The following is a 26541-nucleotide window of genomic DNA, read 5'->3' on the forward strand; positions in this document are numbered from 1 at the left end:
GGGTGTGGGGGTGGCTGCCTTTCCAGCTGCACCCCATTTCCCAGGACTAGGGGCTCCTGCACCGGACCCGGTCCAGGCGCATGGCGGGGCAGCCCGTCCGGGACCTGGCAGAAAATTTAAACCACGTGATGTGTGTGTTCCATCCCCAAAGATGATTTAATTGGTTTGAGTTGGATATATATATATATTTAAAGCTCCCCAGATGATTCCACAAAATGCATACTAGTGCAGGGCCCCACTGTGAACTAGTGCAGTGGTTCCCAAAGTGTGGTCCTTGGACCAGAGCCAGCAGCAGCCCCTGGGAACTTGTTAGAAATGCAAGTGGCTCACGCCTGTCATCCCAGCACTTTGGGAGGCCGAGGTGGGCGGATCATCTGAGGTCAGGAGTTCGAGACCAGCCTGGCCAACATGGTGAAACCCCATCTCTACTAAAAAACACAAAAATTAGCCGGGCTTAGTGGCACGTGCCTGTAATCCCAGCTGCTCAGGAGACTGAGGCAGAAGAATCGTTTGAACCCAGGAGGCGGAGGTTGCAGTGAGCCAAGATCACGCCACTGCACTCCAGCCTGGGCAACAGAGGGAGACTTCATCTCAAAATAATAATAATAAATAAATAAGCAATAAAAAAATTAAAAAAGGAAGTAGTGGTGAAGGCAGAAACAGAAATAGGTAATAGGTAACTAAGAGACCAGATGACTCACATCTGGTGAAGATGAACAAGCTAAGAAAAAAATACTTAAGATATAATGGACTAAAGTTATATTTACCCTTTGGTGATAATTTTGGCTACAGTGTTACACTATACTTTCAATCGTATTAGGGATGATGACAATGTTTATGACTAGTTGTGCAACTCAACAGCCATTAGTGACGACCACTAGGGCAGCTGGTTTTGTATGTACTAGTATTGTGTGCTTGTAGGTACTCAGGATGGCAGCTTTTGCTGTAGCTGCTTTTAGTTCAACCAATATATTTGATGTGGAAGCGGAACCCCTGTGTCTTGTTGCCTGAACTACAAACAGTAATTGTAGTTACATTACAACATCAGCATCTGCCACATCTGCTGGAACAAATAATATAGATGTAGTATCTACTGGCACAAGAATTTCGTGCTCCCGACATCCTTGCTCTCCCACATAAGCTGGACAGGAACCTATAACTAAGGTGAATAAACAAGCACACAGCCATTTAAAGAAGCTTCATGTGGGAATTCCTGTGTATTTACTGGCTTCAGATAATGAGGATATACCTACCAGTTAATTTCCTATAAACTAGCAATTCTCAACCCTGGTTGCACATTAAAATCACCTGGCAGAATATTTTTTTAATAATTAAAAAAATTTGTGTGTGTGTCCAGGGCTGACTTTCAATACATTTCAGCGAGAGAGTTGCTCTGCTACGTAGGAAACCCCAAACCCGATCCAGAAGCAGGTCGTCTCTGAGGGGTTTAGCGCCAGGTTCCCCACGAACGTGCCTTGTGTGAAGGGTGTGGGGGTGGCTGCCTTTCCAGCTGCACCCCATTTCCCAGGACTAGGGGCTCCCTGCACCGGACCCGGTCCAGGCGCATGGCGGGGCAGCCCGTCCGGGACCTGGCAGAAAATTTAAACCACGTGATGTGTGTGTTCCATCCCCAAAGATGATTTAATTGTTTGAGTTGGATATATATATATTTAAAGCTCCCCAGATGATTCCACAAAATGCATACTAGTGCAGGGCCCCACTGTGAACTAGTGCAGTGGTTCCCAAAGTGTGGTCCTTGGACCAGAGCCAGCAGCAGCCCCTGGGAACTTGTTAGAAATGCAAGTGGCTCATGCCTGTAATCCCAGCACTTTGGGAGGCCGAGGTGGGCGGATCATCTGAGGTCAGGAGTTCAAGACCAGCCTGGCCAACATGGTGAAACCCCATCTCTACTAAAAAACACAAAAATTAGCCGGGCTTAGTGGCACGTGCCTGTAATCCCAGCTGCTCAGGAGACTGAGGCAGAAGAATCGTTTGAACCCAGGAGGCGGAGGTTGCCGTGAGCTGAGATCATACCACTGCACTCCAGCTTGGGCAACAAGAGAGAAACTCCCTCTCCAAAAAAAAAAAAAAAAAAAAAAAAAAAGAAAAAAGCAAATTTTTGAGCCCCATCTCAGACGTGCTGAACCGCAAACCATTCAAGTCTGGCCCAGGAAGCCCACCCGTTGATTCTCATGTAAGGTAATGTTTGAGAACTGCTCGACTGGTCAAACAAGTTGTTGGGGTTTGAGCAAGCATCATTTTACTTCTACTAATGCATGAGAAAGATGATTACCCCCAACACGAGCTGGGACAGAACTCTGTGGTCTTATGTGATTATTTGCACTTCTTGAGAATAAATTAGTTTTCCTGAAAATAATATTTGCTAAACTTCCATGAGAATGCAGTTTTCTTCTGGAGAGCTAAAATTAGTCACACAGATGGATGTCCTGATAATACTTAAGTAGAAATTCTTCTCTTCCGCCCCTGCCCCACCCCCACCCCCTCTCACCTCAAGAAATGATTAGTGGTAGGGGCTTCTGGCTGTGAGACTAGGAAGCCAGGGAATATTTGCCCATGTAGTTACCATTTTCAATGCTCTTCATTTTTTGGTGTAGATCCATAGTTTATCTGGTATCATTTTTTTTCTGCCTGAAAGACTTTCTTTAACATTTATATTGTGTGGGTCTGCTGGTGAAGAATTCTTTCTGCTTTTGTATCTCTGAAAATATCATTTTTTTCACTTTTATTTTTGGAAGATATTTTCACTGGGTGTTTTAGGGTTTTCTACAGAAACAGAACTAGGAGGATATACAGGCGCTCCTCATCGAAAGTTGAGGAACATCCTGAATGCATATTGTTTTCCCACCATCACAAAATCAAAAAATCATAAAGGGATCCATCGTAAGTCAGGGATCGTCTATATGGACAGGTATAGCTAGATAGGAGCAGGTTTATTATGAGAACTGGCTTACAAGATTACGGAGACTGAGAAGTCCCAAAATATGCCATCTGTAAGCTGGAGAACCAGGAAAGCTGGTGGTGTCATTTATTCTGAGTCCAAAAGCCTAAGAATCAGGGAGTCAATGGTGTAACTCAGTACGAGGAGAGCTGCTGGTATGAATCCCACAGTCCAATGGCCTGAGAACAAGGAGCTCTGATGTCTGAAGGTAGAAGACAGACACCCTACCTCAAAAAGAAAGCTTTCTCCACCTTTTCCCTCTATTCAGGCCCTCAATATATTAAATAATACCCACCCACCCTGGTAAGGGCACTTTTTTTTTTTTTAAGAGATGGAGTCTCGCTCTGTTGCCAGGCTGGAGTGCAGTGGCACGATCTTGGCTCACTGCAACCTCTGCCACCTAGGTTCAAGCGATTCTCCTGCCTCAGCCTCCTGAGTAGCTGAGACTAGACACATGCGTCACCATTCCCAGCTAATTTTTGTATTTTTTGTAGAGATGGGGTTTCAGCATGTTGGCCAGGATAGTCTTAATCTCTTGACTTTGTGATCCTCCCACCTCGGCCTCCCAAAGCGCTGGGATTACAGGTGTGAGCCACCACGCCTGGCCTTTTTTTTCTTTTTTTCTGGAGACAGTTGTCTCTGTTACACAGGCTGGAGTGCAATGGTGCAATCATAGCTCATTGCAGCCCTGCACTCCTGGGCTCACGTGATCCTCCTGCCTTGCTTCTTGAGTAGCTAGGGCTACATGGGCACACCACCATACCCAGGTAATTTTTTATGTTTTGTAGAGATGGGGGTTTTGCTATGTTAACCAGGCTGGTCTTGAACTCTGGGCATTAAGTGATCCTCCTGCCTCAGCCTCCCAAAACACTGGGATTACAGGCAGGAGCCACCACACCTGGCTGGCAGATCTGTACTCAGTCTACTGATTCAAATGCTAATCTCTTCCAGAAACACCCTCACAGAGACACCCGTAAATAATGCTTTGCCAGATACCTGAGCATCCCTTACTGTAGCCATATAAAACTTTGTGACATTAAATTAACCATCACACTGTGTATAGAATTCTAGATGGACAGGTTTTTTTTTTTTCAGTACTTTAAAGATATTGTTCTACTATCTTCTCGATAGCAAAATAAGAAATTTGCTAACATCCTTGTCATTTCCTTCTGTATATAATGTATCTTTATAAAATTTCAACCTCTGGTTGCTTTTAAAATGTTCTTTTTATCGCTTATTTTGAGTATTTGGGCCAGTGGGAATTGTAAGACACCAGTAGAACACAGTGTAAATTTTTTTGTTTTTTGTTTTTTGAGATGGAATTTCACTCTTGTCACCCAGGACGGAGTGCAGTGGCATGATCTTACCTCACTGCAACTTCTGCCTCAGCCTCTCAAGTAGCTGGGATTACAGGCGCCCAGCACCACACCTGGCTAATTTTTTTTGGTATTTTTAGTAGAGATGGGATTTCACCGTGTTGACCAGGCTGGTCTTGAACTCCTGACCTCAGGCGATCCACCCGCTTCGGCCTCCCAAAGTGCTGGGATTACAGGCATGAGCCACTGCACCATGCCAACACAGTGTAAATTTACATGAATGCACAAGTAAACTCATTTCTACACTCAGCGTGTGCACAGCATTATAGTTTGAATTGTATCCCTTCGCAAAAATATATATTGAAGTCTTAACCCCCAGTACTTCAGCACCTCAGTAAGTGACTTTATTTGGAAATAGGATATTTACAGAGGTAATCAAGTTAAAATGAGGCTAGTAGGGTAGGCCATAATCCAACGACTGCATCTTTTTAAGAAAGGGAAATTCAGACACAGAGACAGATATGCAGAGGGAAGAAGATGTGAAGACACACAGGGAAAAGACAGCTATATTACTGGAGCGCTGCATGTATAAGACAAGGAAGACCTGAGATTGCCAGCAAACACCAGAAGCCAAGAAGAAGCAAGGAAGGTCTGTCCCTTACAGGTCTCAGAGGGAGCAGAGCTCTGCTCATACCTTGATTTCACACTTCTAGGCTCCAGAAATGTGAGAGAATACATTACCATGCCTGACTCATATGTTTTATACCATCTGGTTTTGGTGCTTAGCAACCCTAGGAAACAAACACATGTGTATTTCATACCTGTATTTGATTTGGAGCATTGCACAGGTCCCACTCACTCAATCTCCCTCCCAAGTTATAAGCATTAATCAGGACCAGCAATTCACACTAGGGGTACAGCATACCAGGTCTGGAGCCCTGTTGACTTTCTGTTATTCCACTTCATCAAGTGCCCTGTTGTTTGAGCAAATTGCGAGGTTTGCTAGACTGACCACTGGAAGATGGTGGCTGCTGCTTCAGTGAGTTTTTAATGCAAAGTGATGACTGATCTCTGAAACCAGGGAACCACCACGTTGGGTCCAGGCCAAATTGCCAACCTTCCCAGTTGGGAACTAAATAAATGGTTGTTATTTTAAGTCACTATGTTTTGGAATGGCTTATTACATAGCGAAATATAATAAAGTCCTCTAATAATGCTTGCCTTAATATTTGTATATTTCTCATATGAATGCACGTACTTTATCTCTTTTTGTACTTGAATGAGTTTGGCTGAATATACAACTGTAAGTTGGCAGTTATTTCCTATCAGTTCACTGAAGACAGTTTTCTACTATATGCTAACAGTTGCTGAGATCTGATGTAAGACTAATTACAGTATCTTTGTATGTATTCCTTCTCTGTGAATACTTATTTCTCATCGATACAGAACGGTTTCACCCTGATGCATCCAGCGGGTGTGTGTCCTGTCTTGGAAATGTTTCCTTCCTCATTCTAAAGATATGTATGTCTTTTGTTAAGTCGGGAAATTCTCTATTTTCTCTTTAAGTATTGCCTCACCCTTTCTATTTTCTTCTTCCAGAACTCTATATTTGATTTATCTCTCCCCCACCCCCTTTTTGTCTTCTGAGAGCAAGGTTTAATGATGCCTCAGAATTATGATTATAATCATTTTTAAAGTATTACCAATTCCAACACACTGTGTAGGAATTACTCAGACTTTTTACCCCTTTAGCTTCTGAAAAACCATAGTAACTAACCATTCCTGGACTCAGTTGAGGAAGTAAAATGCATTTCCTTATCAATAATTACCACAGAAAAGCACACTTAGCTTGCATTTCAAGTTGTCTTCAGTAAAGTCTCTTTTGCTTGCAATAGTTGTATTCTCCTGATTGCTCTTCCCCGACTTCTGTTCTCTGTAACAGAGATAGATGTGTTGTGAAGGGCTACCTCCAAAGTCTCGCTTTTCCCTTTCTTTGCCTCGGGAGCACCTGGCGGGAGGAAGCCTTGAAGGTGTGGGCAATCGGAGGCGTCATAGGCAGCGTAGTAGAGCTTAGCCCCGCAGCTGGGCTGAGAATGGGCCACTCTTGGTTTCTTTTGCTTCCACCTGGGAAACTTGCCCCGGCCTTTTCCTTTTTACCCTTTACCTGGCAAAGTAAATTCTCAGCTGGCAGGTGAGTGTGGTTTCCAATTCTGAGATGCAGAAGGAGGCCGAGTCTCGCATCCCCCAGGGGCCATGCCCACAGGTCTGTTCCTTCAGCTTTCTCCTCCGCGCTGGTCCGGGACCCCCGAGGCTCCCATGCTTCTCTCCCGGCGCCCGTGAGGCCCAGATGTGCAGGGAAAGGGGCCCAGCGCCGGCGACCTCACCCCCGGGCTCTCCATGTCTTTTAATTCCTTACATTTCTAATTATCTCTGTGCTGCACTCTGGCGAACTTTTAAAAATCTAGCTTTATTTCCTCTTCATCTGTATCCCATCTAACTCTTCCATTGAAATTATTTATCTATTTTATATCTAGAATTTTTAATTTTGTTTATGTCTGACCTTACCCATTTGTCCTTTAATTCTTATGTTTTTATCCCCTCTTTCTTTAAATATTGTAAACATATTTGTTTTATATTCTCTTCATGAAAATTCCAGTGTCTGATGAAGGAGGGTGCCCCATTTTGCTGTGTTGTTTCTGCTCTCACGGGGCCTTGTTTCCTCGTGGGTTTTGTAATCTTTTTTTTTCCTGTAAGGTCATGTCCAGTTGATCTTAATTTGTGAGAATCCTGTGAAAACTGAAGGTTCATTTCTCTAGGGAGGATTTGTGTTAGTTTCTGCCAGGTGCTCCTGAGGTTACAACACCATACAAATATAGTAAATCTGAACCTCCGAAGATGTTCAAAGATGTGTTTGAATTCTCAGGTGATACTTCTCCTTTCTCACCCAAAGCCCAGCCTGTATGGGCAATAATTTTTTTTTTTTTTAATGACGTATTTTCTTAGAGGTCCCTGCTTTGTGCTTCCAACTGCTCACTTTGCATGAATCCAAGGCCCCCGTCTCCTGTCTCTTGCATAGATTTCTACACCCAAGGCTTTATGTACTTGACATTGGTAATGCCTTCAGGGTAGGTATAGTGTGCGTGTGTGGGGGGGGGGCGGGGGGAGGGGAGTGTGAGCGGGGGCCTCAGAGCTCAGTTAGGGCTCTGGCTTCCTCTTTCCTCTTCAATGATCCCCAATCAATTTCCTTACTTTCTTCTCCAAGCCTCTAAAGCATTATCCCTCAATCCAATTCTTGAGTTTCAAAACCGTGTCATCATCCTCGAATTATTTTGCCTTATGTATTTTTTCAGGAGTATATTTGCATGTTGTTTTGTAATAATTACCTATACTTGCAAATATTTAACTGCTTTTAGTGCTCACACCTGTCCTTTTGTGACCTGCTAATTCTCGAGCTAGTTTTGCATTACTTAAAAAAGTCATAGCACCAATTTATTTTTTTCCTCCCCCTCCCCCTCCTCATTCTGGGTCTCTGTCGCCAATGCTGGGTGCAGTGGTATGATCATAGCTCACTGCAGCCTACATCTGAGCTCAAGTGATCCTCCCACCTCAACCTCCTGGGAAGTTGGAACGGCAGGTGTGAGTCACCACACCCAGTTAATTTTTTTAACTTTTTGTAGAGATAGGGTTTAGCTTTGTTGCCCAGGCTGGTCTGGAACTCCTGGCTTCAAGTAATCTTCCTGCCTTGGCCTCCCTAAGTGCCGGAATTACAAGTGTTAGCCACCTCACCCAGCCACCATTTTCTTATGAAAATTAAATGGGAGGTATATTTTCTGAGATCTTTAAGAATCTCCATCTCCCTCACAAAATAAAATTTTTTGAAAAAATAAAGAAAATTGGTCAGGTGTAGTATTTTTGAGTTCTAAATCTATCTCCTCAGTAAAAAGAAACAACTCTATGGATCACATGTCACTGTTTTCTGCCACTTAATGTCAAAGTTCTGAGGGTGGTCTGTTTCTTTGAAGATATTTTGTTTTTCTTTCCAAGATTCTTATGGAAGTTTTAACTCATTCTTCATAAGACCTTTCCCAGCGTATGTCAAGATAGATGCCAGTCTCCATTTTCAAAAAAGGATGACTATATTGTAGGAAAAAAGCATCTTTATTTTTTTATTTTTTTAGCTCAGGAAGGTTTTCTTGTCTTCTTCTTGTACTTTTCAAAAAGGAGTTTTAAAAATTTTAATTGGAAAACTTACTAGACAAATGTTGGTGTGCTGATTTTTGCTTCCTATATTCTTATTTATCATTTAGTATATGTTCTTTTCCTCTGCCTTGTCAGAGAGCTTCTTAAATTTTTATTCCATATCACTGATTTTTCCCCAGTATTCCCTTCTTTAATGCCTGCTTCAGACAGGAGGGTAGTGCTGCTGTACTCCAAGAACTTATCACAAAGCCTAGTGCATTATCATTTCAATTTTGTAGCTTTTAAATTACCTACCTAGATAGTTGTGATAATTAATTTTAGGATTAAGAAAAGTTAAGAAATACTTAGACAGCTGGAAAATCATTATTTCTGGTTGTTTGTGAGGGTGTTTCTGGAGGAGATTGGCATGTGAGTTGGTGGACTGCACAGGGAAGACCCATCCTTGATGTGGCTGAGCACCATCCAATTGGCTTAAGGTCCAGATAGAAGAAAAAGACAGAGGAAGGGCAAATTTGTTCTCACTCTCCTGGAGCTGGGACATCCTTCTTTTGCCCTTGGACATCAGAACTCCAGGTTCTTTGACCTTCAGACTCTAGGACTTGCACCAGCAGTCCCAGGTCCTCAGACTTCCAGCCTTGGACTAATAAGTTACACCATTGGCTTCCCTGGTTCTGAGGCTTTCCGACCTGGACAGCCACACTACTGGCATCCCTGGTTCTCCTGCTTGTAGACGACCTGTCATGGGACTTCTAAGCTCTACAATCATGTAAGCCAATTGCCCTAATAAATCCTCTCTCTCTCTCCTAATTTCTCTCTCTCCCTCCCTTCCTTCCTCTTTCCCTCCCTCCTGTTGGTTCTGTCTCTCTGGAGAAACCTAACTACTACACATGTCTATGTGGGATTTTAGATATTTTAGGAGAAAACAGTATTTTCAAATTTTCCACTAAACTAGCAACAAAGACATAGAAGAACACAGTAATTCACCTCACTAAAAACCTCAATGTATCCTCAATGATAGAATTTGGGAAGACTCACCAATAACTAGGTCAACTGACTAGGTTAAAAAAGAAAAACAGGCTGGGTGCGGTGGCTCACACCTGTTATCCCAGCACTTTGGGAGGCCGAGGTGGGTGGATCACTTGAGGTCAGGTGTTTGAGACCAGCCTGGCCAACATGGTGAAACCCCATCTTTACTAAAAATACAAAAATTAGTCAGGCATTGTAGCAGGTGCCTGTAATCCCAGCTACTCGGGAGGCTGAGGCATGAGAATCGCTTGGACCCAGGAGGTAAGGTGGAGGTTGCAGTGAGCCGAGATAGTGCCACTGCACTCCAGCCATGGCAACAGAGAGACTCTGTCTCAAAAGAAAGGGGGCTGGAAAAAAAAAGAAAAAAGAAAAACAAACCTCCAGGTACCACTTGGGGAATAAGTAGGCAGATAGTTTCTATTTCTCTCTTGTTGTTTTGTGACTTAAAATATACAGGATCTGTAAAATCCTGAAGATCAGGTAGCTAATAACAATTAATCTTGGAAGAAGAAACGGATTCTGAAAGTAGGTCTTCAGTTGGTTTGAAGAAAAAAACACTCTTTTCTGTGGGACCTTCTGACAGTTTGGCCTCATCTTAGAATTCTAAAGATTCCTGAGTATTTCTGGTGGCACAGAGCAAGGTAGCCCTGCCATGCAGGCCAGGTGAGAGCCTTGAGACTGTTGGCTCTTGTAATAATAGCAAGTTATTTTGCGTGGTATCTCTCTTCTCTTATTACTTATATCTCTATAAAGTCATGATGAAACATATAGCTTTAGTTTCTGTTGTGCTGTGCACAATTAAGCAACAGGTGTGTCACACACATGGAAGGGAATAAGAAAGGGGAGAGCAGTGTCATCTTCCCAGGTCCTAAGTGGAGGGAGCAGTGGTTCTCCCATGTGCAGGGCAGCTGTGATCTCATGAGGATCATGAACACAGAAAAAGTCGTGTAGGGGGAAGAGGAGGAACCATAATATGAGAAACCTGTTCCTGGGCCTATGTGAGTAAGCACCTTAATGAACTCTCAGAAAGAGCAAAGAACTCTGGAGAAGAAATAATTTTCAGCTATAAATCAGGGCTTGAAGCCATGACAATTTAGTTATTAAAATAAATCTGACCTAAATTTGTAGTCAAAATCTGGTGAGGACAGGATATTTGTCTTACAACATAAAATGTATTTCTTTCTTTCTTTTTTTTTTTTTGAGACGGAGTCTCGCTCTGTCGCCCGGGCTGGAGTGCAGTGGCCGGATCTCAGCTCACTGCAAGCTCCGCCTCCCGGGTTCACGCCATTCTCCTGCCTCAGCCTCCCGAGTAGCTGGGACTACAGGCGCCTGCCACCTCGCCCGGCTAGTTTTTTGTAGTTTTTAGTAGAGACGGGGTTTCACAGTGTTAGCCAGGATGGTCTCGATCTCCTGACCTCGTGATCTGCCCGTCTCGGCCTCCCAAAGTGCTGGGATTACAGGCTTGAGCCACCGCGCCCAGCCTAAAATGTATTTCTAAAAGTGCCCAAGGCCAAAACCTTTTGTTTTCTGAAGTATGTAAAAATATTAGGCTGGGCATGGTGGCTGATGCCTGTAATCCCAGCACTTTGGAGGCTGAGGCAGGTGGATTACTTGAGCTTAGGAGTTCGAGACCAGCCTGGGCAACATAGTGAGACCTCATCTCTACAAAAAGTAAACAAAAAATTAGCCCAGTGCAGTGGCACATGCCGGTAGTCTCAGCTACTTGGGAGGCTGAGGTGGGAGGATCACTTGAGCCTGGGAGGCTGAGGCGGCAGTGAATGGTGACTGTGCCACTGCACTCCAGCCTGGGTGACAGAGCAAGACCCTGTTTTAAAACAAATCTTTTTTTAGATAGTCTTCCTTATTAATCTCTTTAGAAAAACATTCCTTCATAAATAATGCAATGGTAAACCAGTTCATGCCTGAGTGGAAAGATTACAATTTCTAAATTTGTTAAGTCCTAAACTAATGAAAAAAAATGAGGGAGAGTGAGCGTGTGCATGTAAACTCAGTGAGCATAGCCCCGGGAATGTGATCAGTTTCGGGGGTGTTCTTCCTAAGCAGTTTATAGCAACGTGAGGGAAGTGACAGCCATAGGATGTTTGCATCATTTTCCTGTTAAGGTCACCTATGTGTATTTATACTTTGTACACATGACAAATAATAACACAAGGTATTTAGTATTGAGATTGCTGAATAGGAAGCAAAGAGACAGGCTATGTCGTTGACTAAGTCACTTAACCTCTCCTGGCCACAGTTTTTTTGACTGCAAAAAGAGTTGGACAGGGTTGCTTCTAAGGCCTTTTCCAGCTTTAATATTTTATGGTTAAAATAGAAACTAAGACAAATAAATGTATGTTTTCAGAAAGATCAAAGGCATAAACACACCTCAGATTTACATCCCCTAAGGTGCCCCATATACTTCCTTACACATAGCAGTCAGGAAAATATCTGTTGATTACATTTAAATTCTTTATGTGATTGGTTTCTTAAATAAGTAGGCAGACTGAGTTATTTCAAAGGCCTTTTTCCAAATGTGATCCTCTGCTTAAAATGTAATTTAAGCCAAATAAATAGTGTAGTTAGATCAACGAGATTTTAAATTCAAGAATAGAAGTCTTATCTTTGATCTATGTATTCCCTTTGAAGCTTCATATTTCCTTCCATAGCAGGTGATCATGGAACTATCTCTGATTATAGTTATTATCACGGTTATTTGTTTGCTTAGTTTTTCAAGTAGAATTGAACATTTTTCTCAATATGAAAACACTGAACTACTTTCAAAACCCATTATTATATAATGTCCATCCATTTCTTGCTATCTAAATCTATGTTATAAAAACAAGTGAATAATTGGGAACTGGGTACCAAAGTGAGTGAAATATTCTGTTCCTTAGTTTTCCATAATGAGACTTTTAATTAGCTTTCCCATGGTTTGAATACTAAATTTATGAAGAATAAAAGTTAAAAGCCAAATGCTAATCTTGTATCACTGCTTGTCTTGTATACTCGTTGTCCTAGGATTTCTATATTACAACTAGGAAGACGTGAATTAAAACCTCTGAAGAGACTATAGCCATAAATAACTTATGGCATATGTTCCATTATTAATTGAAAACTCATAGTTAATAAACTTTGGGAAGGAAACTTTCAGGCACATGGCATGGAATATGAAATGGTGATGTTCTTTTTATAAATTTTAAAGGTAGCATATATTATATGAATTACTCAAGAGTTTACAAGCAGAAAAAAAGGACAAAAAATAAAACTCATGTGCACCCTATGTTAACATGTAATTCATAATGAAATGTGTGAAATATAAACACGTGACTTTCACTTATTCATTTTCACTTTACACTTTTTAATTGAAATTAAATTAGTCACTTAACGTACATAATGCAGTGTTTCTTTTCCAGTCTAGTAGCTTTTCAGCATTCAGTTTTGAGGCTCATGGGAAATGTTACTCAGCATCAAGATGTGGTTTGATGAGTGAACAATGTCAGTATCGACTGTACTTATCAGAAGACAGAAGGGGCTGGGGTTAATCTGCAGCTAACATATAAAAATAAAAACAAACACAGACCCACAATAACATCAACATGCATTATTAGGCAAAGATCCAAAATTAACCCAACCCACACAGATTTCTTCTAAGCTGAGGTAACGCATGGAAACAGATACTTTATCAAGATCCATAGCCATAGTAGTAAGGTTCATCAGGGCGGAATCCATATGCTGTGGCAGGGCGTCCAAGAATGCCAACTGGTTGGCCAAAGCCATCCATTCCAAGGCTAAAAAAGAGAAAAAGGAATGATAAGCTATGTTTTTCATCACACATCCACAATGCAGATTAAGAGGCCTAGATTTTTACACCATCAACATTCTTGTCCTAGCAGGGATAGTGATTTATGTGGATATCACTAACTTTTTTTTCTTAAGGTTAATAGAGCCATTAAAAGTGTATATAATAAAATACTTCTAACAATGTGTCTTAAAAGTATGAGAAACCTCTGTCAGTAGGTACTATGCTAAACAAAGTGGAAGAATCAAGTTAGAAAAGTTTTATTTAATGAATTACTTATATATGGCTCTTAAGCAAAAATATGAAAAGATTTTACATGCTAGCAATGATCAGTAATATATTGCTAGGGAATGATAAAAATAAAACTGTAGTAAAGTGAGTTTTGCTGTTTATAATGTCTTTTCATATGACGATATGGGACAAATTCCACTTTTAGTAAAAACATGTGTTTGAGTTATATCAGTGAACTCTCATGCAGGGCCAAATCATACCATAAGCCTATGATTAAAAGAACAAGATAAGGAATTTGACAAAATGTGAAAATTAGTCAGATTTGATCTGCAAATCCTTCCTCTGATTCCTCAATGCAAACAATTACAAAAAGTATCTATTTCTTTTGAGTGACAGCAAGGCAATTACAAATTCTGGTTCAACTTATTCTATGGAAATAACAGAAACCCAAAGATAACCTTCAGAGTTGTAAAGATAGCTTCAAGTATGTTAAACTTCATGATTATTAAAAAAATTACTTGTTGATCTATTAATACATTATTTAGAGGAAAATCTGTTCTCCAAAGTCCTTTTTAAAGGTCAGGGAATTATCCAACACTTAGGAAAATGACAAAGTATTAATTTTGCCAGGCAGAAATATGGTGGCCTTAACATGCTCATGCACAGCTCATGCAGTGAATGCTAGTGAGCTTGACTTCCAATCAATGGAAACCATTTGTAATGCAGAAATGTAAGTTTTGGAAAAATAAAACATATTTAAATGATTTAAGTTTGCACTACATGAGGAGATGGAAAGATAATTTTCCCTCAATAGCAAAAGATGAATCTGATGAAAAAATATATTCACATAGGCACTAACTCTCTGTCACATTCCGAGTGAGATTAAGTTGACACACTTTAGAAGTAACTATTAAAATGTTAAGGTTTTAAATAAATGTGTGTATGTGCATGTGTGCATGTGCACGCATGCTGGTGTGTATTAAGATGGAACTAAAGAGTAAATGTAAAGAGCCAAAATACATATAACACATACTGGTCCAGTGATTCTACCCTTTAGGAGAATGGAAGTTCTGAAATACAAGTTTCAGGTTAGCATTTGTACTGAGCAATCCTGGACACAATTTATTGTTTTGGGCTCCTCCTACATCAAAACTTTATCTATAGTTTCCCAAAGTTGGTTGAAATTTTTAAGTCTACATTTTATTTTGAAATGGTAAAAATATAAGCACCTTTTCTTACTTTGGTCTCATGGGAAGAGAGACTAAATTTTGTGATGAGGGAATCAAGAGGTAGCTTAACAGATGTTTCAGAAATTAGTGGAGTCAGTGAACTAAGAGACACTGGTATCAGCTTAAAATTAGAGTAAAAGTTATTGAAAACTTTGCAAGCACTAAGGCTAACAAGTAATTATCTATCTAAAGAACTCTCCATTATATAACTGTTGATTACATAGCTTGGATTTCAACTTGTTCCTTCTTCATCTTTCTGCTTATTACCTGTCTTTAACCAGTCCTTATTGTTTTTAGCAACTCCTCTGAGGCCAAATAGCAGTAAACTTAGGTTAAACTCAAGTTAATCTTATGTTCGTTTCTCAATCTGGGGGCTATGGCAAGATCTATTTCAGTAATTTGAAAACAAGAGGCATATGTGGGACAGTGAGGAAACATGAAAAGTCACCTTCAAAACAGAGTATCTCACAGACGACTTGTTAGCAATATCACTGTAATTCTATCTAAAAGATGGTCCTCAGAAGGCAGTTTGCCAGTCGTTGGCACAAAACAAGGAGCTTCTCAGCTACAATGCTGGTTGTAGCCACCTAAGCAATTGTGTGGTGATCTGGAAAGCTATAACACCATAAGGAATATCTGGCCTTTTTTGCAGTTTGGTCCTCAGTCAGGAAGGGAATTTAACATTCTCAGAGTCTGAGGCCATTCTACATTCAAGTTGTAAAATTCTCCCCCTTTTTTTTATTTCTATGACTAATAGGCAAACTATTGATCATTGTTTTCTCATGTAATTTGCCAATAGTGTAAATAATAAACTTAGATATTACCTAATCTACCTGATGGCTATAACTTCCATTGTACATTAACAAATGGATTTTTTTCTTTTTAAAATATGTCATGCACATTGTTGATAAGAATTAGAAGTCCCAAGTCAGTGAAAGAATGACCCTTAAGCACTGATAAGTCTGAGTTTCTGAACCTATAAATCTCTGGTCTTGAACAGTATGGTCTTTAGGTTATGCAGTCAACAGTTCACCCAGAGACACCTGTGGGTATTACAGTGTAGAGGACATCATTTAATTTTTCGACTTTCTATATACAAATATCATTTGGGGAAAAAGGAATAAAATTTGAAACCAAACTCTAAAATGATCTTTTCTGGAATTCTTCATTATGTATCACAGATGAACTTGCTGTTTAAAGAAAAAAAATTTAAAACATTTATGATCAGTTTAGAGAATACGTTGACATAGGTCCTAGGTCCTTTTGTATTACGAAAAATCAACTATATCTACAGAATTAATACATTTTTAATTAAATTCACTGTGAAACAAATAGTTTGTTTCTTTAATCCCTCTCATTTGATTCTTTGTAATATAGTGGGGGAAATTAGGCTTTCCAGGATGCTAAAACCTGGAGATATTCTTTTGGAATATGTAGACACTTTACTTTTTCCCTTGGGAAAAGGATATAGCCTTGCTAATGCTGAGTTTAGTTCAAAACCAGGAGAGTTTTCCTTTAAACACAAGCAGATAGATTCTTCATGTAAATTCTTGAAGGAGATAGAAACTATGAATATAAAAAGGTAATGTTGCAGCAAAAATTGTGCTTTCCTGATCTGGAAAAACTTGACTTCAATAGTGTGTATCACAGGAATTTGTATGCCCTCACTAGGGGCCCTGAGAAGCAAGGAAAAGTAAGCTGTGATATGCCACATCTGCTCTTGCCTTGTGTGACCATTTTGCTTCAGATACCAGTTTGAATATGTGGCTATTTATAAGTATAATGGAATTTAATCCAATCTTGTAGGGTGCATGTCTCTGTATGTACATAGTTTCTTCTTGCTACTCCTAACCCACATAAAAAGTGGTGTATCCCTCTAGATTAGTATATGCCACTATTATAGTACTTTTTCTTTACAGGATTGGTTATTTAGTGTCATTTCACCCTTATCCTTAATGTTCAGATAACATATTTTGGACCTTTGAATCACCAAAATACAGTGTCTCTTCCTGAAAATACATAATTCTGATCCAAAGAAAACAGTTATTGTTTATTGTGAAAAGATAACTAGGAATGATAAGGCCAAAAAGTCAATCTGCCATTAAGTTTTATTTCCCAAGAGCAATTATTTCTGGGTACCTAGGAAGAAAAATGACAAGTTCTTTAAAAGACAAAAATTATATTTAAAACTCAACAACAAATAGAAAACCACATCTAGAGTGTGTTTTTTTAAATAAACAAATTCAGAAATCTAATTAGCATTCAGCAAGCAGAAGACTGAGTTTTCACTAATATTTACAAGACTTCAAACACATTTGTAATAGCAATCATTAGAATTCTAAACTTGAGATGATTTAGAGCAGGAAAAAAAAAATCTGGAAATGACAAGTGATGCTTCACATGCAGCACATAACAAGGGAATGGCAGCCAGTAAAGAATTCCAGGCACTCACAGGCTCTTACTAAATTTCTGGGCCAGAGTTGACATTCCTGTAGAAAGAGAAGAAAATCACCTACCTCTGGCTGTTTGTGAGGCTTAATTAGTGCGTATTTGTAAAGCACTTTGAAATCCTTGGATGAAAAGTGCTGCATAAGTGAAAAGTATCATTATTTTATTAAAATGAGATAAAAGCAACACAAGTCTTTTTCTTCTTTTAAATTCCTAGGTCAGCAATATCAATGTAGAGCAAGTAATGAATTTATTAGTAAATGGCTACAAAAAAGAATAAATGCAGGCCAAATTATTTTTTCATAGGCTCATGGAAGTCTGACTTCGGAACATTTTAGGAAATAATCTTGGCTACACTTTTATTCACAACATCCTTGACAGGGTCTATCCAGCTCTTGTCTGAACATCTCCAGGAAGAAGTGCTCACTACTTGGTCAAGGCAGTTCATTCCATTTATGGATATGTAAAACTGTTGGAAAGTTCTTTATTACACAGCTCTAAAATCCAGTTCAATTAGTCTTAGAATTACCCTCTGAAACCACACAAGGAGTCCAATTCCTCTTTGATATGACTGCTTCACAGCCCTGGTTTACTCAAGCCTCATTACATGGTCTTCAATCTTTACCATCTCACTTGCTCTCTAAAACCACTTCCATTTTCTAGTGTTTGTCTTCAAATGAAGAAGCTAAAATTAACATGATACTTATGATGTGGTCTGAAACCAGTACAGAATAAAAGAGCCTATATCTGACTTTATACTATTGTAGGCTAAAACTGTATTAATCTTAAACAAAATTTTTAAGAAGATATTATCACATAGTTGCCTAATATTGACTGCTTACAATTGTGTATATATGTGTATATGTATATATATAACATTGAGTTGTATGTAGTTATATAATATTGAGTTATATGTAACATTAAGTTTTTTATATATATGTACAGTTGTGTGTGTACACACACACACACATTCAAAATTTACTTATAACTACCATGCTGAATTTCATCTTTTTAGTCTGAGTCTGTCTTTAGGGATTCTATTCTTCCCAAGACAAAATCATTTATGACTACATATTTATAAATAGGCAACAGTGATTTTTCTTAACAAACCAATCTTTGTGATCCATCAGGTAATACTGAAGGCTGGAATTCTTTTGAAACTGTCAAGTGAAAGAATTGAACATGAACTGTTATAGGAAGAAACTTTCCAGGATATTATAAAATCATATTAAATTACTTCTTCATAATTTCTTAGAATACTTCATTCTTTTTATGAATTTCTCCAATATATTGATTATAGAATCAAAACCAGTATTTAGTACGTTTACCTTTCTAAATAGATTGTTAATTGATCATCAGGGTAATTTCAGCTTAAGTATGATTTGTCATGGGAAATTTAGGTCTATTGTAATAGTGACTCTATATACCATTTGCCCATCCATTCACCTATCCCAATAGTAGAAACATTTATTGAGTTCCTACAATGTGGTAAGCATAGTTTTTGAAGCCAAGGAAAAAACACATGCTGGGAAGGCAATAATAAGACATAGTCCTTGACTATAACGATTGGAGGCACCTAACATGGAAGAAATATTCTGATAATAACCTGATGTCATACTACTGTAGCATATGTATAAATTGCTACAGAAGAAAAGAGGGGGGCCAAATATTTAACATAAGAGTATCTTAGAGACATGTACAAATTGCTACAGAAGAATCTTGGCAGCTAGAAAGTCTTCATACAAAATACTTTGATTTAATGCACATGTTACTTCCTGACATATTTTGTTATTGTATTTCTTTCCCATTAGAAAACAAACACCATGGAGGGCAAGGACTGTCTTGGCCATTGCTATATCCCTAGGCTCTAGTATTGTATCTGACATGTATTCAAAAAAATACATGAATTCATGAATGAATGAGTCTTAAAGGACAAGTAAGATTTCATAGGCGAAGAGAGACAGAATTCCTGATGGTGGAGCAGCCTGAGCAACAGAGAGGAGTGGCCGATGAAGAGCAAATGGTTTGTTATGGTTAAAGTTTTAGATTTATGATATCAGCAAGTGGCAGGAGATGAGGCTAGAAAGGGCAGTTAGGACTAGATATTGAAGCTTTTCATAAAGCTAAGAACTGGTGGCTTCTGGAGAGTCGTCAACGGTTCCTAAGAAAGAGAATGACCAAATTCTATGTTTTAGAAAGATAATTGTAGTAGGAAAGGGGGTTGAGATGCAAAATCATAAACACTGAAGAAACTATTACAGCTGTCCAAATGTGAAGTAATGAGAACCTACAGAAGGGTACTGGCAGAAATAACAATGATCAAACATGCTACAATTCACAACAATTATCTTTTCTCTGTTTTTTTTTTTTTTTGTTTTTTTTGTTTTTTGAGATGGAATCTTGCTCTGTTGCCCAGGCTGGAGTGCAGTGGTGTGATCTTGGCTCACTGCAACCTCTGCCACCCGGGTTCAAGTGATTCTCCTGCCTCAGCCTCCCAAGTAGCTGGGATTAAGGTGTGTGCCACCACACCTGGTTAATTTTTCTATTTTTAGTAGAGACTGGGTTTCAGCATCTTGGCCAGGCTGGTCTTGAACTCCTGACCTTGTGATCCACCCGTTTCGGCCTCCCAAAGTGCTGGGATTACAGGAGTGAGTCACTGTGCCCGGACCATCTTTTCTCGTTTAAAATAGTTTTATTAGGCCAGGTGCTGTTGCTCATGCCTAAAATCCCAGCACTTTGGGAGGCTGAGGGAGGCAGACTGCCTGAGCCCCAGGAGTTCAAGACATGGGAAAACCTCATTTCTACAAAAATACAGAAAACTATCCAGGCATGGTGGTGCACACCCATGGTTCCAGCTACTTATGGGGTTGAAGCAGGAGGATTGCTTGAGCCCAGGAGGTTGGAGGCTGCAGTGAGCCATCACTGCCACTGCACTCCAGTCTGGGAAACAGAGTGAGTGAGACCCTGTCTCAAAAAAAAAAAAAAAAAAAAAAAATTTAAAGTTATACCTTTACATGTTGGGGACTGAGACTTAAGAAGAATTTCAAAACTGTCTGGAAATTTTAGAGGTTATAGTTAAATGGAATGGAGCAAATTTTGCCCCCTTAGTATGGGAATATGCTTCATCAAATGACTGAGATGCTGTGGTATTCCATGTAGATGAACTCAGACTGTAGAAGCTTGCCCCTATCTTCTACAGGGCTGAACTATTCTGGAAAAAGAGAATATTTTCTCCTTAAATTCTTACAAGAAGAAGAGATGTGCAGATTGAATGAAACAATGAGTATAAAACAATACCTAACACTAGTAAAATGATGTATTGCTACATCGAGATCTAAATGTTTGTCATTTATAGACCAACCACTAGATGGAGAGCTTGTCTTACCACTGAGTATCAGGTACTTTCACAAAGTTTCAAAGCAAGGATTATTAAATTTAAACTTCTCAGCACATTTAACATTCATAGAATGTGGCATCCATTGCTTTCGCAGATAATTAATGTCCAGTTTTATGGTTATGAAATAATTTACAGCTAAATGGAAATACCTATCAGTTACATGCAAAAAAAGTTTTGTGAATGTTGGGTGCCTAAGAAAATAGGTTATAAGAAAAGATGCTAATTGTCTTGAACACTGAAAAAAGTAATATGCATGCATGTTAAAGTACTATTACTATAACATAGCTTCTAAACTTTTTCATTGACCTGATATTAATGGCATCATGTTTCTATAAATCTATATGTAATAAATATAAAAAATATTTTAAGTTGCTCAAAGGTATTACTCATTTCTTTGGACCTGAACTTTTGTATTGTTGAGAAAATAAAATCCAAGAGCATGGTTAAACAGTCTTCTAATGAGTTTCACCGGCATATATCAAGTTTAGTTGTCATTTTCCATTTAGTTTTATTCTTAATCTTTTATATGCATAATCATAACTTTTTCTTTTATTATAATAAAACTAAGTGGCTAAAGCATCTTAAAGAATCTTACTCTTAATGAATTCAAACTAGTGTTTTTTTTCAAAAATCAAGGGCAAATTATATGAGTAGTGGGAGGCTGTATTTAAAATACTCATCTGGAGTTTATTAAAAACATTTTTTGAAGGACATCTGTCAGTTCTAAGGGTGAAAACACCTTGGGGAAAACTCCTTTCAATTTAGTTACTACACTGAGATACTTCAGATCAAAACGAATTTGTACTAATGATGAAGGGAACATGTGTAAAATAGTCACTGATTTATTCTAAATGGTAAAGATATTTCATTTCATTGATTGTCCTCTAATTTCATTCAAGTTATACTTCTCTTCTTATACATCTTAATCTGTTGATTAACCTGCCTCCAGAGTACTATTTTAGTGACTATATTTTAATGTGGAGATGTTATACTTGCTACTTTTTGATACTATATCATTGCATTAATTTTTCCATTCCTTTTTATTAATTTACTTATTTATTGCATTTTATATAGTCTCATTGAGATTCTTCTATTAACTGTAATTCTCAGGCATCCTAACACTTGCTGTTAGAGCGCTTGTCTTGTACTGTCATGTACTTTACTAAGCTTTAAAACAAGGCTTATCAAATTTAAACTCCTCAGCATATTGAACATTGATAAAATGGTATTTCCATTACAATCTGATGATTCTCTTTCACGATAGTCCTTTTTATGTTTTCATTGAGATGAAGTCTCATTATATTGCCCAGGCTTGAGTGTTGTGGCTATTCACAGGCACAATCATGGTGCACTGCAGCCTCCAACTCTTGGCCTCAAGTCATCCTCCACCTCAGCCTCCAGAGTAGCTAGGACTACAGGTATGCACTGCTGCACATGGTTCCTTTCTTTGTGTACTTTGTAATATTTTATTGTGCTTTCAACTTCATTTTTTTCCTGTCTATTGGCTCTTGAGCTGTGGAATTATTTCTACAGAGAGGTTCTGTATTTGTTTATAATGTATCAGGGCCCTGGCAGTTCCACTGTCCTGAAACAATCTAAATGGCAATTTCTTGACTAAGGTTCCCTGAAATAAGTATATGGTGTAAATTCTGAACCCACTCATGTGCATGAAACAAGCTTGTGACTTCTCTTTCACATGAGTGACTATCTTCCCCTACTGAGGGTCTTTGAGCACAGACAAGTTTTGGCCACTTCTCTGGGCTGGTGAATTAACATCATTTAGTCCTCTTTTCAACTGATGAGAAAAAGGTAGACCTTTGAAATTCCAGGCTTTATGTAGAGAATTCAGTTCCATCTTCCTTTACCAAATAACCCATACCTGGTTCAATATTCCTGTGGGTGTTTTTTTTGTCATTGGGTATTCCCTATCTTTCTTATGAACTTGGTCATGTAAGTTTCTGTTACATTTTGGTCCACCATTTACATATTATCTGCATAGCAATGGTCCCTGCCAAATTAGGTCAGTCTACCATCTTGCTGGAAGTCCTTTTCATTTTATTATCACTATTTTTTTTTTGACGTGGAGTTTCACTCTTCTTGCCCAGGCTGGAGTGCAATGGTGCAATCCTGGCTCATCACAACCTCCACCTCCTGGATTCAAGTGATTCTCCTGCCTTAGCCTCCCAAGTAGCTGGGATTACAGGCCCGCGCCACAATGCCTGGATAATTTTTGTATTTTTAGTAGAGACGGGGTTTTGCCATGTTGGCCAGGCTAGTCTCAAACTCCGGAACTCAGGTGATCCGCCTGCCTCAGCCTCCCAAAATGTTGGGATTACAGGCGTGAGCCACCATGTCTGACCCATTTTATTATTATTTATCTGCACATTCAAGGAAAATACAAATTTTAGATTCCTCTGGCTCACAATAGACTTTCTTGAAGGAAACAATGACTTGCAAGAAATAACTGGAGCCATTAAAAGATATTTCATTTTTCCTTATTTGTAGTTATTAACAGAAAAAATGCTCTAATAGGTACCTAATGGAAGTTGTCAGATGTGATTACCAAGTTGAAGTGAATATTTACTCAAACCTATAATGGTCTCAGACTTTTTCTGGCAATATTTTAATGAAGGTATGCCATCTAGTCATCTTTAACTTACATTTCTTCCATTAAGTACAAGGACTTCTTAAAACTGGCAGTTCTATACTATCAAGCAATGCTTCATTTCATACCACCAAATGTTAAGGGAACTTGCTGAGTGGCTTAAATAACCCCTAGGTCAATAAACCGAGTCATTAGCACCTCCTTTAAATAATTGTTTGTCTGTTACTGGTTCAACATTTATATAATCTGTCATAATACCCTGGTTTTCTAAGGTAAAAAAAATTACTGCTATAGGCTTAAACTAGAGAATATCATGTAAGTAGCAATGTTTTTTCAGTGATAGTTTAACTACACTGTCTGGTACTGAGTGAGTTAAAGCCTGAACACCACAACTAATTACTATGTAATGCTAACCTTAGTTGCTGGTTCATTTTGAGACTCTTTAAAATATGAACTGTGTATTTTACCCCTATGCACTCTCTTAATGATTTGTTTTTTTAGACTGAAATCACTTCCAGCCATCAGTTATACTTTTGGTCTCTACATATGCACTTCTCCAAGCACAAATATTTCTTTTTCCTATTGGTCTGCCAGCCCTGTCAGAGCAAATTTCACTTTAAACTAAATGCTATGATACTTAAAACCTCTTGGATTACTCAGGCTGCTAGTGTGATCTGTAACCTTCCAAGAATGACAGCTGAACTTTCCAATTTGCTTATAGTGTTTGGGGAACTAGAAAGCACATGCCAAAAGGAAAATGTTTCTGATGTTGAACAGAGAGGAAAGTTCTTGCTGGAGGTGGGGGCAAGAGACTATTAAGTACTGAAAAATACTAATAAGAAATGAAAAGAAACTAAACATGCTGTAAAGTCTAAGACCTCAAACATAATTCAAAAGTTAATACTAGTATTAAAAACTCTGGTTAAACTGGTTAAAATATGAAAAATAACCTTTAGTTACTGTAATTTAAGCACCAACCAGAATCTTAAAGTGATAATGCACTATTGAAATGAACAAATTAAAAAATGGAATATAAAATTATCACAAGTGCTACACAAAATGGGCTATATCAACTCCCCATCTTTCTTTATAAAACAGGCAAGTCTGACATATGAACAAAAATCAAAGTTAAAACAGTCATCTAACATGCATGCTACCTCCATGGACATAATAAGAGTCTCTCTTATATGAACAAAAAACACTACTGACATAACACCAGTCTTTCTTTCTTTTTTTTTTTTTTAAATTAACGTTAAGTTTTTTGTTAAAACTTGTGTCTCTAAAACCCTTAAACAAATCATTCAGTTTGGGAACATTTTGGAATAGTTTAGAAACTTTTCACTTCAAGGAAGCAGACAAATGTTTGTCTGAAAAAAATCCTGAAAATCTTATCAAATGTAAGATGCTTAATATAAAATCTATTTCATAATCTACTTATTCATTTGTGTCAATATTTTTTAGGCTAAAATAATAGTCAAATTACATTTGGATAATAAAAATTGAGCAATGACTGATAAAGACGTTTCTGGAGAGCTAAATCAAACTTAACATTTTTCCAAAATTGAGGGCAAACATATAGATAATAGGAACTATATTTAAACACATTAAAAGTGCATCTTTTTAAATAGCTAAGCATAATTTAAAAAATTTGATTCTAAACTTACAATTGCAAATACACACACACACAAAGGCATTTCCTTGCTTTACAAGGGTATTTCAAAAGATTTATATTGGACAGTATTATTTGATGTTTTGCAGCCATTAACTCAGTAATTTCAGTAATAAACACAGGTCGGAAAAATATATCACAGTTATTTAATGTCCTCTAGAACATTTAGGATCTCAGAATACTGCATAATATAACAGAAATGCATTAGAAGAACAGGTATTAAAGTAAATCTCTACCATTATAAGCTTTCTTGATCCTTAAGACTATATTTAACTGTTACATTATAGGTATCTTTTTTAAAAAAGGTAAATTCATTTTCTGCTCAGGTATAAGACTATAGATTGTAAGATTACATGTCTTCTGATGATGAAGCACAGTGTTTCTATATCATCTTCAAAGAATAGGGCTAAGCATCCTTTGGTCACACTTTGCATTGATATAAACAAATTCAGTGTAGACTGGAATGTAGAAATATATGACAATTGTTTATCTGACTTGTAAGAGTCATATTTTAAGTTAAAATTATTCTTAAGTCAGCCTAAGGAAACACTATCTTTTTTCTTCTTTGTTACTCATGTAAATGAACATTTCCCCTCTTAATTTAAGGACTAGCAATTAAGCTTATGAAATTCAGCCAAACGAACTTAAGTACAAACTATGAACTTATCAATAACTCCTAAATTTTCTTAAAGTTAGTAGGGTGCAATAACTTCAAAGCTAGAATATCTGAATGGGATTTGTGTCTCCACTGATAACTTGTTTCAGCCTATATCCATAACTAACTTTGACATGCTTCTTTCTTTGTAAAACAAGAATAATGGCTATATCTTTTAACACTTCTATGCCTTGAAATTATTGTATTTCCAAGAAAAGTACCCGCATATAGTATATATTTGGTGGTATTATTGTTATGACATGAAAATGATGAATACTTCCCTAGAAATGCTTAGGAAATTGTGGCTTCTGCCTAATGATCTAGACAGTTAAGGGATACTCTATCATACTTGGCAAGCTTCATACACATGCTTTCTGTTTGCCTTTATAGGGCTCCTACATAATTCATAGAGATTTATGCCTCCACATAGGCATACTAATTGTTGTTGCACTAAAATAATGCCATGGCCAATTGTTCTTTCCTTTTACCGTAGTAAGACTGGACTGTTTGCATAAGTAAGATTGTTCAATCAAAACCCTTTAGATTCTATGTCATGATTGATGAAAATAACACCTTTAGGGATGAAACTTACTGAAAGATTCTAGTTACATGCTTTTTCATCTTATTTTATACTCAGTGAGTTTATTTTGAAAGTAGTTAATCAAGGGTAAGGTTTCTGGTTATCTCATGTAAATCATCACTTCCCACATTGTACACATTCCTATACTCAGGTTTACTGCCAGTGTTGGCTTCTCTTAGAAAAGTGCACACAGGTCATGAAAACGTTTAGGGTGGAGTATTTTCATTCTGCGATGTGTGTTGTCTTTGGACTTGTGCCAACCTAACAATCTGGCACTTATAAGCAAAGCCGGGCAACTATGAGAATTCTTTAGGGAGATGGAATGCACCATACATTTTTGAGATTATCTAGGCTTTAGACAGTATTCTGAATGAGCATATAGGTATATCTATATTAGTTATTTCAAGTATGCAGGAAAAGAGAC

General features: G+C 38.2%; 1 protein-coding gene across 5 annotated transcripts in view; it reads right to left on the bottom strand.

Moving 5' to 3' along the window:
* Positions 1 to 12838: 12838 nt before the first annotated feature.
* Positions 12839 to 26541, bottom strand: part of KIFAP3 (kinesin associated protein 3) — a 170061-nt gene continuing 156358 nt past the window's right edge. For 2 of the 5 annotated variants that reach the window (XM_033195194.1, XM_033195197.1), the window contains exon 20: positions 12842 to 13292. In XM_033195194.1, coding sequence (XP_033051085.1) covers positions 13187 to 13292 — 106 coding nt within the window. In that variant the 3' untranslated portion in view covers positions 12842 to 13186. Of the gene's footprint in view, positions 13293 to 17279; positions 17349 to 26541 lie in introns of all 5 variants that reach the window. The other 3 variants (XM_033195195.1, XM_033195196.1, XM_033195193.1) reach the window with 3 other exon arrangements.

This window comes from Trachypithecus francoisi, unplaced genomic scaffold (assembly GCF_009764315.1).
Source record: "Trachypithecus francoisi isolate TF-2019V2 unplaced genomic scaffold, Tfra_2.0 Lachesis_group5, whole genome shotgun sequence".
Classification (NCBI taxonomy): domain Eukaryota; kingdom Metazoa; phylum Chordata; class Mammalia; order Primates; family Cercopithecidae; genus Trachypithecus; species Trachypithecus francoisi.